This window comes from Tiliqua scincoides, chromosome 2 (assembly GCF_035046505.1).
Source record: "Tiliqua scincoides isolate rTilSci1 chromosome 2, rTilSci1.hap2, whole genome shotgun sequence".
NCBI lineage: Eukaryota > Metazoa > Chordata > Lepidosauria > Squamata > Scincidae > Tiliqua > Tiliqua scincoides.
In genome coordinates this window covers 68,122,071-68,138,502 of record NC_089822.1, presented here as the reverse complement: position 1 = coordinate 68,138,502, position 16,432 = coordinate 68,122,071, and the positions used below count along the sequence as shown (strand labels likewise).

The following is a 16,432-nucleotide window of genomic DNA, read 5'->3' as shown; positions in this document are numbered from 1 at the left end:
AAGCCTTACTGAACACAATGGGCTGAGTAAAATAAATAAAACCAATTTCAAACACATCTCGTCATCAGGGTTGTGCCCAATGATTTGGTTATATTTTTTAAAAAGTAGCTGCTATCCTTGTGAAATAAAATGAACTGGTTAGAATTAGTACAGGATAGATATATGAGAACTTGAACTGCAGAATCACATATATCTGAGGGTCATATTATCCTATGCCCCACACCCTGCTAACCTAATATATGCAGATGTGATTTTTGGTAGAGTTCAACATAGATCACACTGGATGAAAATGGAGGTTTTAGAAGTCCATGTGTTTCTGACTGAGCATTCCTAAGTATGTTTCCTCAAAAGTAAGTTAATTAAGCTCAGTGGGGCTTAATCTCACTGTACTTACACCTTACACCTGCAGTCTAAGGGCCCAATCCTATCCAATTTTCCAGTGCTGGTGCAGTTGTGCCAGTGGGGTGTGCACTGCATGCTGTGGTGGAGGGGTAGACGCTGGGGTCTTAAGGTATGGGAACATGTGTTCCCTTACCACGGGGCTGCATTGTGGTTACACTGGAGCTGGAAAATTGGATAGGATTGGGCCCTAAATGAAGTACCATGGATGGATTACATTGAGGTGGAGTGAAATTTTGGCATTAAAAGTATAAAACATTACCTCAGTAAAGTCAAATATTTAATCATAATTAGCATTTCCTGTAGAAACTTAAGTAATAGATTGCTTCTTCCATGGTATATAATTGCTAGCAATTACTAATAGTTTTGCCACAGTTGAGGCGCTTATTCTGTTTTATAAAGTTGAATAATTTTTATCAATCCTATTTTACTGATAGAGAAACTGAAGCTGCATAACTCACATGACTTGGGCTCTGCGGACCTGAAAGACCGCCTCTTCCCTTATGTCCCATCGCAACCATTAAAGTCAGCCGAGAACGATCTCTTGATGGTACCATCTGTACCCCGAATCCAGACAGAACGGGCACTTAAAGAGACGTTCTCAGTGGCTGCTCCACAGTTGTGGAAATCCCTTCCCCTGGAGGTTCGCCAACCCCAAAACCTGAACATTGTCCGGAAGCGATGTAAGACTTTTTAAATATTGGGCTTTAAGGGAAAGGGTGGGCTGATAATATCAATCAATAAATTAGGGTGGGCTCAAGTGGCTGATTCCTCCAGCAACATTAGCACTAGAAACACAACATGAGGAGAAAAGTAGCCCAGTCGAAGATGTACTAACTGGAGGGGTGGGCGACTGGCTCTGCAGGCAATGTTTTTTATTGTGTGACTTGTCCTCAAGATGTTCATCAACTGCTAATTGCGTTGTGTTGGTTCTGCTAGTAACCAGCACATAGCAGAATTCTCATGTGACTTGCAAGGAACAGGCACACCACCACTACAGAGTTGCAACCAGGGCTTCTACACACATGCATCCCTACCTGTATAAGGAATTACATGCCAAACAGGTGCTTCTTATTTGATTTTCTTCTGATCCAACTATCATGACCGAACACATGTAGTCTTTTTAAACAGGGGTGATCCTGTTGATCAACTGATCAGAAGAGGTGGTCTGTGTGATTCCAACTTTTTGAAAAGAGCAGTGTACTCACAGACTGAGTGGGGAGGAGTTTGTAGCTAAGTTTAGACAATTGCAGGTGACTGTACTGGGATTCTTATATATATATATATATATATATATATATATATATATATATATATATATGCTGTTTCAATGTGATATTGTTATGTTTATTGTATATGGTCCTAGACTTCCTTCCTGCGTCTTACTTCCAGTTGAAAGGGAACCCCTTTCTCAATCAGCTGTTCTGAGGTGGAGGGGAAGCAAGGGATGCCAAACATATCATGTCATTGTCATATTCTCAGATCTCTGAATCAGTTTGCATGTATGGAAAACAACTTTTAAAAGAGGATACTAGCTTTGTATACACTTGAAGGGAGGGGGACTAAGTAATTCAAGCTCCAGCTTGGATCAACTGTGAATAAGTAGTTTGGCCTGAAATAATGAGTCTGAACTTGTCTGGTATTCAGCCTTTTTTCACAAAAGAGTAAGCCAAGAAAAAAAATCGTCTGGGCCAATGTGTGTAGCTCAGAACATCTGTATTTTATCTTGTGTTCCAGATGATGAAATTATTTTGAGAGCCAGGAGACAAAATAGTGAAGATCTTGATTTGCTGTATGATAACACATGACAGTTGCACTATATTAGATTTTCAGCAAGCCAATGGCCTTCATTATTGCAAACTGCTAATGTGCTACATCACTAACTTTTTCTGTTCTTCAGTTAAGCCACAGAATTAACCATATTATTGGAAGGGAGGCAAAAGAAAAAATAAATTCCAGGGGACTGCAGTTATTTTAAATATATCCTCATTTCAAAGACTTTTATTAAAATGAAATTTCAAAGATTTTTCATATCAAACATCTTACGCTGAAATGTGGTCCAAGCCCATTCATGACACCAAGTGAAGCAGTCACCTCAGGCAGCGGATTTGTGGGAGGGCACCCATCTCTAGCTGCCTACTTGCCTCTGTTGATCCTCCTTCTCCTTTCACTACACCCTTAATTGGAAAAGGAAGATGGGGGCAGAGGAGAAGGGGAGGTGTGGAGGGGATGAGAGAGCCGAGCATTGGAGAGTGGAAAGAGCAGAGACTGTCATACCATCGGATAAGAGGGGACATTTGGCATGCTGCCTCAAGCGTCAGGAGGTCTTGGGCTTGTTCTAGGTCCAATCTTGGTAATTTTTCATGACAGAAATAAAAAAATGTGTTCAGTTTGATGTGCCTTGCAGAAGTTCAGTCTTAAAACTAAATTTGGCATTCTCTTCTTCACTATATAGTTTCTTCATAACATCTTTTTTTAAAAACAAGTCTTCCCTATGCAAATTGAGGCTTTGAAGGCCTACAACAAGAGGCCTTGGCATGTGCTGTCCCAAGCCCTTCCTAGGCTGTGCCATGTATACTCCAAAGCATCGTTGTGTAGGGCTTATGATATTACTGCTCCTGTGCAATGGATACCTCTGGCACGCACAACAAAGTTTAGCAAGGATTGTGGGTACTTCTAGACTGCTAGATAGAGCATGAATTAAATCCTGGAGTCTGCTGGATTCTGGATCTATTTTTTCTTGTGTTCACAAAAACAAAATGCAACTGAATCAGTTCAGTCAGTTCAGTCAGTTCAAGATCTCCTAGCACTTGAAACAGCAGAAGGAGAAGCAGCACTGTAACTGTGAGTGGGTGGGTGGAGGTGGCCAAACTGCTCAGGTGACCACCTGAGTCAGCCCAGACCTGAATTGTTAATTTTTGCCCACCTCTGCTTGAGATAGATGCATTTAAATGCAAGCCCTTAGACGCCCACTGTTCTTAAGGCAATAAACCACTGCACTTCCTTTCTCCTTGATTCTGTAATCTGCACAGGAAAAAAAAATCTGAAGAGAAGAATTTAGCATCAAGAGGAAATTGTAGGACCTTTTATAACAGCATTCCTAAATTAAAGAAACTAGTGTTGTAGGAGTCCAATAGAGTAAGGTATATACAGTGTATTTTCTATTTCATCCCTTCTGGGACTGTATACATCTCTTTTAGACATTCATTCGTTAAATTAATATTATGCTGTCACTGTAATAACTAGGTTGAAAAATAGTGCATAACTAAGGTTATGATTTATTTCTCAGCCACTCTGTAGTGCCCTGAAATTGATAAGTCCCACAGATTGGATAGGGTTCTAAGATTTTATTATGTGTATATATTGTTACCATTATATCTTATTGTGTAATTATAACTATCTCTTAGATATCTATGACCTCTTCTTTGCATTTATATTCATGGCTGTATCAGTGGTTTCAATGTCATACAGAATAAAATCTCAGCAATAAACAGCTCCCCCTCTGGAAATAAAGGTAGCACATTCAGATCAAATCTGTGCTATGGGGAATTCTAACCAAACAAGTTACCTTCACGTGTTCACCACTGCAGTGTCACAAGGTGGCACAATCTGTCTGTTCTGCATTTTACCAGTAGGTTTGCCTCTGAAGAGAAAAAAGATATTTATATCTTGCCTTAACTGAACTGATATATATATGCCTAGTTAAGGCACATAAGAACCATACTCTTCAATTTGAATTACTGTTGAACTTTGTAATTAGGTATTGTCAAAAGAGAATGCTTAATTTTCCCAGCCTATGAAGCATAAAAGGAAGTAATTCCAAGCTGTAGAAAAAGAAATTATCTACTCAGTAGAGAGGTGACCCATGTAGAGGTGATCAGTTGTAACCTGATCCCACAGTGTGAAGTAAGCAAAGGTGGAATTCATAGGAATTAGGTTTCTTCTCTGCAGATGTGGGAAATTGAGTACGGAATGTATATAGCCTTGTTTGTGCATGGGTTGAGCAATGCATCAAAAATGGATTTTATTTTATTTTATGAAGGACATAACAAACCTAGAAAAAGTGGAATGACATTAATAAAAAGATATTTGCCTTTGATTAGGCATAGTTTCAAATGGCACACCTGCACAAATAATATAAAACCTCTGTACATCTGTGATTTAACTCTTTGGCAGCAAGTTCATGACCCTTCAATTGAGCAAGCACAGTCCATGAGACCAGCTGCTAACAAATAGGTCGTCACATACCTGAGTAATTTTCATGTCATTAACAAGGTTTGAATTACACTCCACTTACAGAATTCTAACAGCCCAGTCCTATCTCCTGCCAGTTCATAGCATGCAGCCATGCCAATGGAGCATGCACTGCATGCTGTGGTGGTGGTGGTGGTGGGGGGGGGTGATCAGACAGGCAGCAAGAAGTAAAAATAGCTTTTATTTACAAAGGATATTTGTAATAACTTTTATGTAATAATTTTCACATAGGCTGTCTGGATCTGCTTGGATCAACGCCAGCTAGTTTGCTGGCATATGTCCAAGGATAGGAAGGGGTGGTCTGGGGCTGGGCTAGGAAAAAGGGATGGGATTCAGCATATGCAACTGTGTACCACTTGCGCTTTCAGAACTGTAATGCGCTGCCCCGGCACCTGTGGAAGTGATGTTACAATGTCACATGACATCATAATGTCATTTTCAGGTTCTCCCTGGAAGAGGGGGCAGTCACTAAGGTAGCTTCGCATGCCCCATTCCTTCTCCTCTGGAGGCTGGGAACTTCTACAGGAGAAGGAATGGGGTATGCAAAGTCACCAGTGCCTCCTTCATAACTAGAGCAGAGTAAGTCATGCGCCACCGGTTGTCATAGCGCCTGGAACAGGTGCCCCTCAGGCTCCGCCCTAGTTACAGCTCTGTGTGAAGTGCAACCACCTTATCTGCTCTGGCGTGGATGGGGTCCATCAGTAGAGGGCATGCAGAGCTGCCAGCCATTTGTGCTTATGGGTCTGATGTGCTCAGTGATGGCATGCCATTTATGGCGCTTCAGAGGCATATATGATAGGGGAATGCGAGTTCCATGAGTTCCACCACTGTAAGCACCCAATAGAATTCAGCCATAAGTTCACAGGTAGAATTATTTTGTTACTTTTGCTTCCTATTTATTGATTACTGACCAGGAGTCCAGATGGACATAGTAGAAGATGCTACCGGATAACTACACAAAATGACAATACTAATATTTGGTTATAACATCTTTGAGGAGTGCCTGTCATTTAATGTCAAACATTGCAATTTTCCAGGAAAGAAAGAATTTTCCAGTTGGGAAAAATAGCACATTTGCATTTTTTTCCCAGCAAATAAGTATATTGTGAAATTCTGGAAGTTTTCAAATTTTCATGGGGCCACAGATCTAAGTGATTAACATAGTTTAAGTCATGAGCAAGGTCATAACCAACTTGTAAAATAAGTATTTATCAGCAATTTAAGTCTGACTAGACTGTAGTTTTGTTAGCTGATATGTGCTGAATGCTTTGTAAAGTCTCAATTCCTTGTGTACATTCCCCTCTAGTGGAGACTCAAATATTCCAGTGCTAACGTACTGATAGCTGAAAATTGAGCACATCACACAAGTACTTTTGAAGCATCCAGTAAATCTTAAATGTTAACTCTTTTCATTTGAGAAGGGGCAAAATCAATTGCTGCTTAAGACCAGAATCTTACAATGCACTTTGATAGCCAGTGGGTATTACAGAATGTGTTTTACTCTTGGAAAACCTTTTCAGTATTGTGTTCAGACTTGAATTGTCAGTTGCCTGCAGCAAGGTGAGAACCATCCTCTGATGAATCATAGCTGTGTTACAAAGCTCTTACTCCACTCAGAAATGGATCAAGAGGATGCATGAAGGGCTTGTGACTCACTCATCTAAACACCCTCTTAAATGTAGACAAGTTGATTCAATTAGAATAGTGTGTGGTGGTAACCTTAGCCTCTGTCCAATGCTACATTGAAGCATATTTTAAATTAGGATGATAAATAGCAAAAGTAATTTCTAAAAAAATTATAACAGTGAGCTCAATGATGTCCTCTTCAAATGCTGCTAATTGATTAGTGGTGATTCTTTCTTCTTTATCTGATTTATTTTTTCTGCAATGCCACCCAGTCGACAGTGAAAATTTCATCGTTTCCATTTTGGTCTTTTTCCTATGTCGCATAAACAACACTAAAAAAATAATTTTTGGAACCATGTATTCTGGCAGAACCACAATTATCACTACAATGTGCCATTGTTCACTCCTTTTATCTTTCTCTCCTGATACAGCAACAGCTACTCAGTTTCAGCTCTGTGATCCTTCATGCAAAACTTGTGAAAACTCTGCCAGTGCCTGCACTTCGTGCCCCCAAGGTAGTAAATGTGACTTCTGCAACATTATATGTTCTCATTATTAAGAACTTTTGCAACACTGTATATTGTCTGAGGAAGCTTTGAAGAACAGATTTCAACTAGTCCTTGAAAAATTGTCATTCTTCTAAAGACAGACTTAAAAAGTAAAGGGAACACAAGATTCCATGAAAAACCTAGTGGCCTTCCTTCTCTTCAGGAAAATGCTCTCATTCTCAATTTATCTTGCAAAATTTCTTGATAATATTAATTGTACATTAATATTACTAACTCAAATTTTCAAAATGCCATGTGAAGTTACAGCCTGATCCGCTGAGGTTGTGCAAATAATAGTATATATGAAACAGAACTTATTTTGGTCATTTCCCATTGAATCCTAAGCTACTTGTGCATCTTGGGCCTGTTCACACATGCATGCTCAGCATTCCAGGACAGCAGTGATTACTTTGTGTGTGAAAGAGCCACTGGCAGAGCTTTTGTATCAAGCAGCATGCTATTCAGAACAGGCAATTTACACATTCATTCAGGGGCAACCCATCTGCTAGGTGAGATTATGTGGCTTGCATGAGAGGCATATTGTGGGGAGGGGGGAGAAGAGGGTGGTGGAATTGAAGTGTTCCCAAACCTGCTGGCACCACTCCCTCCAGGCTGCCACAGATGCAAGCCACACTGATCTGCTTTCCACCCACTAAAAGGAATTGGAAATTGTATCACAATTGTATCAAACTGAAAGTTTCTTCAAAATATGGAAGTGCAGGACTTTGATTTTGATTTACAGCCACCACTCAAATGAAGGAACTCCTTCATCAGTGCAGTCCTTTAAATCATTCCAGAAACCCTGAGCTTCTGTAATTGAAGAGACTACACAAATAGCATAGTATGCAGCTGCTTCTCTTTTTCCTTTTTCTTTTTGCAACTGTGCAGAGGTGGCAGACCCATGGCAACAATGGGCAGCACTCCAGTTTGCGCCACTACTGTGTTCATTTCTGTGTTAAGTCTTAAGTGATAAAGAAGTTATGAGATAACAAATCATATACATGCATTTGTGAGCTGGTGTCTGGAAAAGTGTAAAATGTGATTTGGAGCTTTTTCAGTGCAGAGCTGCTGGAGCAGGGGTGCCCAAACCCTGGCACTGGGGCCACTTGCGGCCCTCAAGGACTCCCAATCCGGCCCTCAGGGAGCCCCCAGTCTCCAATGAGCCTCTGGCCGTCCGGAGACTTGCTGGAGCCCATGCTGGCCTGATGTAACTGCTCTTAGTGTGACGGCCAACTGTTCGACCTCTCGAGTGAGCTGTGGGACAAAGATTCCCTCCACTGCTTGATGTTTCACATTGTGATACAGCAGCGGCAGCAAAGGAAAGGCTGGCCTTGCTTTGTGCGAGTCCTTTCATAGGCCTTGAGCTATTGCAAGACCTTCATTCAGTCATATAAGTTCCATCTCTCATATATTCATTTATGTAAATTTGTTCAAATTTGAAATGCAAATTAATTCTTTTTTCCCCAGCCCCTGACACAGTGTCAGAGAGATGATGTGGCCCTCCTGCCAAAAAGTTTGGGCACTCCTGTGCTAGAGGAAAAACCTTCTGTTAAAACAGCAATGGATGCGCATTCCTTGAGGGCAATGTTGTAATGAAAACATCAGATAATTGCTGCGGCACTGGTTCAGGGTACTTTTCACAGCAATCCTGTGACTGTGGGCACTGATCATGGGGCTGAATGAAAGACAGAATCTTTTAATGGCTAACCCAGTGATCTTCAACCTTTTTCATGCCATGACCCCAATTTACAAATAAAAAGACTATGAGATTGGGGACTCACCATCAGTCCTACCCCCCTGAGACCTTATCCACCCATTCCCCATCCCCATCACTACCCACTCCCCATCCCCGTTTCACCCTCCCAGCACTGTTCACTGTAACCAAAAATTCTGATTAGAGAGAGCAGAAAAAGTTGAAGCTATGAAGCCTGGCCCTAGTAAAGGCTATTTTAGCACAATTGCCAAGAACGTGAGCAGGACTGGGACACAATTTCCTGGTACCTGAAGGGGTACGCCAGATGCTTCCTCCTTAACCTGGTGGTGCTCTAGTCAGTGGTCTTCAATCTATTTTATTCTTGTAAGTTGCTGCGACCCCACAACTGAGGCTTCCAGACCCCATTGGGGTCCTGATCTCAAGGTTGAAGAACACTGGACTAGCCTATGCACACTTCCCAGTAAGGCCCTTGACAAACTGGGGCCACTGCTTCAACAAGCATAAGCTGGCATAAATGTTGTAAAAGAAATATGATTCTATGAAATGGACTCAGGGCTAGACCTACCTTCCAGCAATATAAAACAACCACTTCAGAGATGTACTATTTTCATGTCACAAGCTTCCATCCCCACATGTCATTCAAGAGTTAGGAAGGCAGGATATCAAACCAGCACTTCCTGAGCTCCCTTCAAGTTTCCTAAATGGGGAAATCTGAATGAACAAAGCAGTGCAATTTGGAGTGAAATTTGGAGGGCTGCTGTGAGTTGTGGCCATGGGGCAGGGGGGAGAACACCAACTGTATAGATTTTATTTTTTGACTCCATTTTTTCCTGTGCTTGGAACAGAGTCCCATTCTGTAAATGGAGGCTATCATGTCACCAGATATTTCCTCTGAATCCTAGGTGGTGTAAAGCAGTGTTCTAGATGGGGCAGAGCACCCACTGGCTCCCACTTTTTTTATACCTCTGTACTTGTGATCAAATGGTTATTTTTCAGGCTGACGTCCTCAAGAGAGTTTTGTGATAAGATTGCAGTATTAATGAATTGTATAGCATTCTGTGCCTTGAATAGTGCTCTGTCTAAAATATGAATCATAATATCGCATCCACACTAGTAGCACAAGAAGATTCATGTAGCTTTCATGAGGCAGTTGCCCAATATGCCAGCATGTAAGGGCTTGATATGGAGGCCTCCACCACTGGTTTTTCAAATGTCCCTTTTCTGTTCCATTATTTGCAGGGAGATTTCTGTTTGCAGAGTCTTGTGTCCAGGATTGCCCACAAGGGACTTTTGGCAATGCAAGGATGAGGAAGTGTGAGAAGTGCTCGGATGGCTGTGAACAATGTAGTAGAACGAACCATTGCCTGAAATGCTTCTCTGACTCAAACAAGCCTCACTATTTGTTCAACGGCAGATGCTTGCAGGCATGCCCCAGGTATATGCCTTTTAAATTTCCTTCATGCAAATATCCATTACGTCATTCAGTTACTGTACTTGTGCGCCATTCTCACTTCCGCATATTCCCTGACACAACAGATCAAAACCTTCTTGTTGAAGAACCTGCATGCAAAGTTTGATACTTCAGTGCGGAACAATTGCTAATTTGCAGATGTGGTGCAATGCATTGCTGTTCATCAGGCATTTCCCAAAGAGGATGTTTTTAAGGTGATGGACAATTCACTGGAATGTACTGGAATGTACTGAGAGAGCTTTCAAAAGAGTTCTTTATAAACCTTGGCTAAGTAATAAATATGGCCTGTTTCTAAACCTGCATGACATCCTTATCATGGGATTGTAGATGTTCTGTTTCTGATAGAAACCTTGCCAACTAATGGAACTATATTACATTGTAGTGGGCACAGACTAAATAAACTGGAGAAATTATAACCAGAGGCCACATAATGTAACCTGTTTCTGCAAGAGGTGTTGTAATTAGAAGAGAAGGAATGGCAGAAATGATTGAAGATAGAGATTGAGCAAGTATTTATGCTTTCCTGACCTCATTTCAAGATGACATTGCTTAACTCATTTTTTATCTTTAGTAGTGTCAGAATCATTTTTTATTTCTCATAATGTCTGCATTCTGCTGTTTCAGCAGGTTATCTAGACAAGTGTATTCTTAAATTTAAGGCTGTAGTTTGAATTTTTTTTTTAAATGGCATTTATTTCTTCAATGTTTGCTTTTATAATTATTTGAACAGTAATATCCCCCATAATGCAGGGGATATGTTACAGGAAAATTGAATGCTGTGTGAAACAGCACTATTTGAGACTTTGGGTGCAATCCTGTCCTTTGCTGGAACAGGCAAGCCAGGAGGCTTGCACTGTATCCAGTGCAGGATAGTGGCCATAAGCAGCTCAGCCAGAGGCAAGGAGAAACATTTCCCCTTACCTCCAGGTAAGGGCTGCTGGCCCCAATGGATCTCCTTGGACTTGCACCACCTCTTCAAGTCCGAGGAGAGCAGAGAGGCTTGAAGCAGCATAACTGCCGGATCCCAGCCCCGCCTCCCACTCCCTTCCCGCCCACCGCCTGCCCTCCCCCCAGCAGGAACACCTCCCTCCCGCCTCCCCCCTGCTTACCTTTCTTTGGGCGCAATCCTAACCCCTTATGTCAGTGCTTTCCAGCACTGGCATAGCGGTGCCAATGGGACATGTGCTGCATCCTGCAGTTGGGTGTCACTCAGGGAGGCCTCCTCCAAAGTAAGGGAATGTTTGTTCCCTTACCTCAGAGCTGCATTGCCCTTATATCAGTGCTGGAAAATACTGACATAAGGGGTTAGGATTGTGCCCCTTGTTGCGTTGGCCCAGCTGGGCCGATGCAACTCACGAGGAGGAAGCCAGCACGGAGGTTTGCATTGGCCTCTGCAGGCCGGCGCTTCTTTGAGCGCCAGCCTGGCTTCCTCCTGAGGAGGCGCAAACATGCCAAATACAGGTTTGGATTGCGCCCTTTATCACATTGCGGCAAGAAAATGTCATTGATTGGCCCTGCGCTACCCAGAATGCACTGCTTCCTTCGCTGTCAATCATGACAGTGTGTTTTTTACAGAGTGCTATAAAAAATCGCAGCATTATAATAAGATAATAATAATATAATATACAGTATTTATATACCGCCTTTCTTGGTCTTTATTCAAGACTTTATTCAAGGCGATTTACACAGGCAGGCTTATTAAATCCACGCAGGGATTTTTACAAATTGAAAGAAGGTTCTCTCTTTCAAGAACCACCACATTCAAGGTGTTACACTCTGATCTGGTTTAACATTCTGGCCTCCATCCTCCCATGCACCGAGCAGATGGAACAGCTCAGCTGCAGCTTGCCAGCTGCTTCAAGGTCGCACGGTGCCGGTGGCCTCGAACTGGCGACCTTGTGGATGTTAATCTTCAGGCAAATGGAGGCTCTACCCTCTAGACCAGACCTCCTGCCCATTATGGAGGTATTATGGGAGGTATTATTATAATAGCATAAATTCTCACAACCTGTGGGAGTCCTAGTAGGTCTCATGCCTTCTTTAGTAAAACAAACAAAAAGCCCTCATTGTTTTCACCGTTTTGGAGTTCCATCTCACTTCTTTCCTGCTTTCTTAATAGTCAGGCCTGACCTATTTTGGCAATGCAAATTTCTGGCCCCACCTTTTGTGTGTGTGCATGCATCAGTGTGCAAACGCTCCAACCCACCTTCATTACTGCCACCTTGTTTGCCCAACCTGTCTTCAGGAAGAGGCCAGGCAGACAAGGAGGAAGAGGCAGCAGAGTGAACTCAAATCTCCCAGTCTCCTTTACTGCCTCCACCCTGCTATCTCCTTCTTCCCTGCTAAGTCACTTCTTCAAAATAGGCCAGGCAAAGCAATGCTGGTAGTGAAAGAGGAAGTTCTGTTTCACTCCCAGCATGCTACACCCAACCTGTTTTGAAGAAGCAACCAGTAGGGAAAATGAAAGCGGTGTTGGCAGAGTGATCCTGTCAGTCCGTCTCCTGGAAGGAGAGCCGCAGCCCCCTGCTCTCTCCTCCAGCCCCCTCCCCCCACCATGATTTCTTATCGTGACAGCAGCACAGGAGGAAGAGGTGGGTTTCTGCTGTCTCAATCCTAAGTGAAGGACTGGAATGCTGGTTGAAGTGGCTGGGGAGGCACAGCATGCAGAGCTCTCTAACCAGTTTGCTCCCAGCCTGCCACTCAAAGCAGCCTCTTCAAAGAGCCACTTGGTTGACTGATCCTGCTAACTGCAAACAAATAAAGAATTTGGATGAACAAAGCAGAAGCCTAGATGCCTCAAAATGCTTAGAGACTCCTGAATGGTACTCTTGGCTTTGAATGCAGAGCATTTCAGTGGTGGGAAGATGTGACAATTGCATGAGTGTCTAGTAAGACAAGTATGGTGCACAGCAGTCACGTCTACAGCAAATATTTAGTTAAAACTCTTGACTTATCCTGGAGAATTGCTGCATGTTCTATAACTTGATCTGTTGTGTGTTTTTAAAAACTCTTTAGGGGCTTTTTTGCAGAAGATGAGACTTGCAGAGCATGCAGCCAACCCTGCAGCACGTGTGAAGGAAATACCACCAGATGTCTCTCCTGCGAAAATCCTTGGCTCCTAGAGCAATGGGAATGTAAACAAGCCTGCTCAGAGAAGCACTTTGCTGTGGATGGAGTTTGTAAACATTGCCCTGAGAAGTGTCAAGAATGCATTCATGAAAGCTTGTGTAAAGGTACTGCAGAGAATTTACAGTGCCACTGGCTCAGGTTACCACGTAGTACCCATCAGCCAATGGAAAATACCTATCTGGATGTGAACTTCCTGCTGTTCCAAAAGCATGGAAAACAGACTGGGGGTGTCAGAGAAAGTACCAGGAGAAGGTAGTCTGACTGAAGAGAGTAGAACCTAGTGGTTAGTGTGCACACATCTTTTCCTGCTGTTCACTCTTTGTTTTTACTGGTTCAGCAGCCAAATGGGAAGGGAACTGGTAATTCTATCTGCTGCCACTGTCTCGGGATACAGAGGGCAGGCAGAGCGGAGCCATTTGGAACAACAGCCCGTCCCAGGAGTGTACAGAATTCCAGAGGTCTTATTAAAAATCAATAGCGCCCACAAGTGCTTGCTGTAGCATCCACAAGTGATTAGATGTGACAACCCACTGCATTACTTGTGAACAAAGACTAGGCAGGCAAAGAATAAAAATAAAACCAGTTTATTAAAATGCCAGAAGAAATGGAATTAAACAAATTGGGGGAGGAGAAGGGCATCTCCCTGTATAGCGTCAAGAACTGTAGCAGCAAGAGCTCAGTGTCCCCTGTGATGGTGCAACCACTCAGAAATTGAGTGGAGCAAAAGAAATTGTGCAATCACAGGGAATCGTGTTACACACACACTCCACCCAGCTCTTGTCTGCTGCAGCCCTAGTCTAGATATAGTGAGAGCTCAGCCTCCCTTGTGATCAAACAATCCCTCAGAAAGCAGGGGAGGCTGAGGATGTTTGCAGTGACAGGTAAGGATCTGCCTCACCTGCCTTCCCTGAATACATGTCCCTGCCAAAGATAAAGAAAAATAGACCCCCCCCCAAAAAATGGGGGGGGGGAAACAAGACATTCATCACTGGGGGCGGGGGGGCGGGAATGGTTTCATGCTTTATTGAGTTCTGGCACCCTGCCACCCTGTCATCCAGTCTGATCCTAGAATCTCCCTGGTGTGCAGTGTGGATTATTAGGATGCCTGTGTGGGATCAACTCAGGGATCACATGGGCTGTGAACGTTTATGCAGATTGAGTGCCACACTGCAATACCCCTCACACATTCACAGAAACATTTGTCTATGACTAGAAATGTAAAAACAGGCCATCTGAAATCTTTTGAAGTGAATAATTCTATTCTAGTTAAAATGAACAACAGAATGAGAATTATTCAGCTATAGAAAATAATATAAAATTACTCTGTTTTTGCTTAAAGCATATTCTGTATTATCTGATGATGGTATATTTAGTGCTCTTGTGCTCTTTTTCTACTGCATTTATTTGATTTATTTCCATCCACAGTCTAGTTAGCATATAGTTTTGTGTTATAGCTTTGGTTTTTCTACCGCCTGTCTGCACAGAATGATTTTTAATTCTGTTCTTTGTGCACATACAAATGAATGCAAGATGTCTGTCAGTGGTGAGTGTAATTATGGTGGCATCTCAGAAAAGCTGCAGAAGCTGTATTCAGTTTGAGTTCCTCCCTAGACTATGAGAATAGGTATATGTGCTTTCTGTACATGTGAATATGTGCAGTTACCTGAAAAATATGTACCCTTAAATCACTCCCTGCCAAATTTTGCATTCAATTAAAGCTCAGTACCATACCAGCAAAAAGAAAACACATTCTAACAAGAATTTGCAATTTCTGTAAACAAGAAACCCAACCCTTAATAATCAAACTAGGACCCAATCCAATCCGCCTCCCAGTTGATGCAGCCACACCAAAATTACTTGCGCTGCATCTCGTGGGGGGGGGGGGTAGTCATGCAGCTCTGGGTAAGGGAATTAGGGCCCAATCCTATCCAGTTTTCTAGTGCCAGTGCTACCGTGCCTATGGGGTATGCACTGCTTCCTGTGTTGGGGATGCAGTCACAGAAGCCTCCTCAAAGTATGGGAACATTTGTTCCCTTACCTCAGACATTGCGGCTACACTGGTGCTAGAAAGTTGAATAGTATTGGGCCCTTAGCATGTTTTATAGGGGGTTGTACTTCCTCAAAGTTCACAATCCTGAATTTTGACCAACAGTGTCAGAGGCGAGAGAGAGCAACAAATAATGATTTTAGAGTTTTTATTGAAACCAAGCTGCAGCCATTGCCTTCGGTTTCACAATCAGTCTTCCAGATCTCTTTAAGTTAAAAAAAAATAAATTAGGAAACTGAGGGCAGAGTTTTATGGCACCTTGGGGAAAAAAAACACTTTGAGTTTTTTGTTTGTATCCTAATCTATTCTACCCTTTCTTTAAAGTGTGTATTTCTCCATATTATCTGCACAATGGGCACTGTATTCATGACTGCCCGTCTGGCTTCTTTGCTGATTCTGTCCGCTGTGTTTCCTGCCATGAAGACTGCAGAGAATGTGATGGACCTGATCCTGATGCCTGCACAGAGTGTTCTAGTCCCTCCTCTGTGCTGTACAATGGCAAATGTGTTGCGGACTGCCCAGAAGGCACCTATTATGAAGATGAGACTGCAGACTGTCAAGGTATTTTTTTTTTTATTTTGAGGTAGAGACCAAAAGTGATTTTGATCAGGTGTTTAGATCAGTCATTTCTAAACTATGTTTAGAACAGTCATTCCTAACTAAGCTGGAATGATCCTGTGTGACATGAGAGAAATTCTAGTGTGGCATAAGCAATAAATTAACTGATGAAAGACTTCTGCAAGTCCAAAGTGCTCACCTACTGGGGAGGCTACCTGCTGTGTATCTGTGGCTGATTCACTGCAGTGGCCTAGTTGCCTTTCAATAAGCCTCTCTGGGAGCAAATAATTCTGCATCAGATGTGGATGGGGTATTCAGTCACTCTTGATGCAGAAATGCAACTGTACAGTGTATACAGTTGCAGATATGCAATTGTATAGTATAGTGTATATTCTCACAGCAGAATGTCTTAACTAGAAAAGCAGCCCAAGGGCCAGGTTTCCTCCTCTGGAGGTAAGTAATGCTTACCATCCATTTACTATGTGAGAGTCAGAGCTGGCCTACCATGATACCAAATGAAAGACTTGCATCAAGCAACAGGTTGGGGGTGCTGGTAAACTGATGAAGGGCCACCACGGCCTGGGTCTGCCCACCCTCCTCTAGACTTCTGCTCACTGAACCACTTCAGTTGGCTTTTGGAACGTGCTTCTGCTTAAAGGAAGATGATTGGGCCAGTGGCAGACCAC

General features: G+C 42.6%; 1 protein-coding gene across 1 annotated transcript in view; it reads left to right on the top strand.

Moving 5' to 3' along the window:
- Positions 1-16,432, top strand: part of PCSK5 (proprotein convertase subtilisin/kexin type 5) — a 295,107-nt gene that overhangs the window by 269,268 nt on the left and 9,407 nt on the right. Inside the window, exons 28-32 of the mRNA XM_066614135.1 lie at positions 2,770-2,783; positions 6,725-6,794; positions 9,781-9,976; positions 13,028-13,245; positions 15,513-15,749. Coding sequence (XP_066470232.1) covers positions 2,770-2,783; positions 6,725-6,794; positions 9,781-9,976; positions 13,028-13,245; positions 15,513-15,749 — 735 coding nt within the window. The remainder of the gene's footprint in view (positions 1-2,769; positions 2,784-6,724; positions 6,795-9,780; positions 9,977-13,027; positions 13,246-15,512; positions 15,750-16,432) is intronic.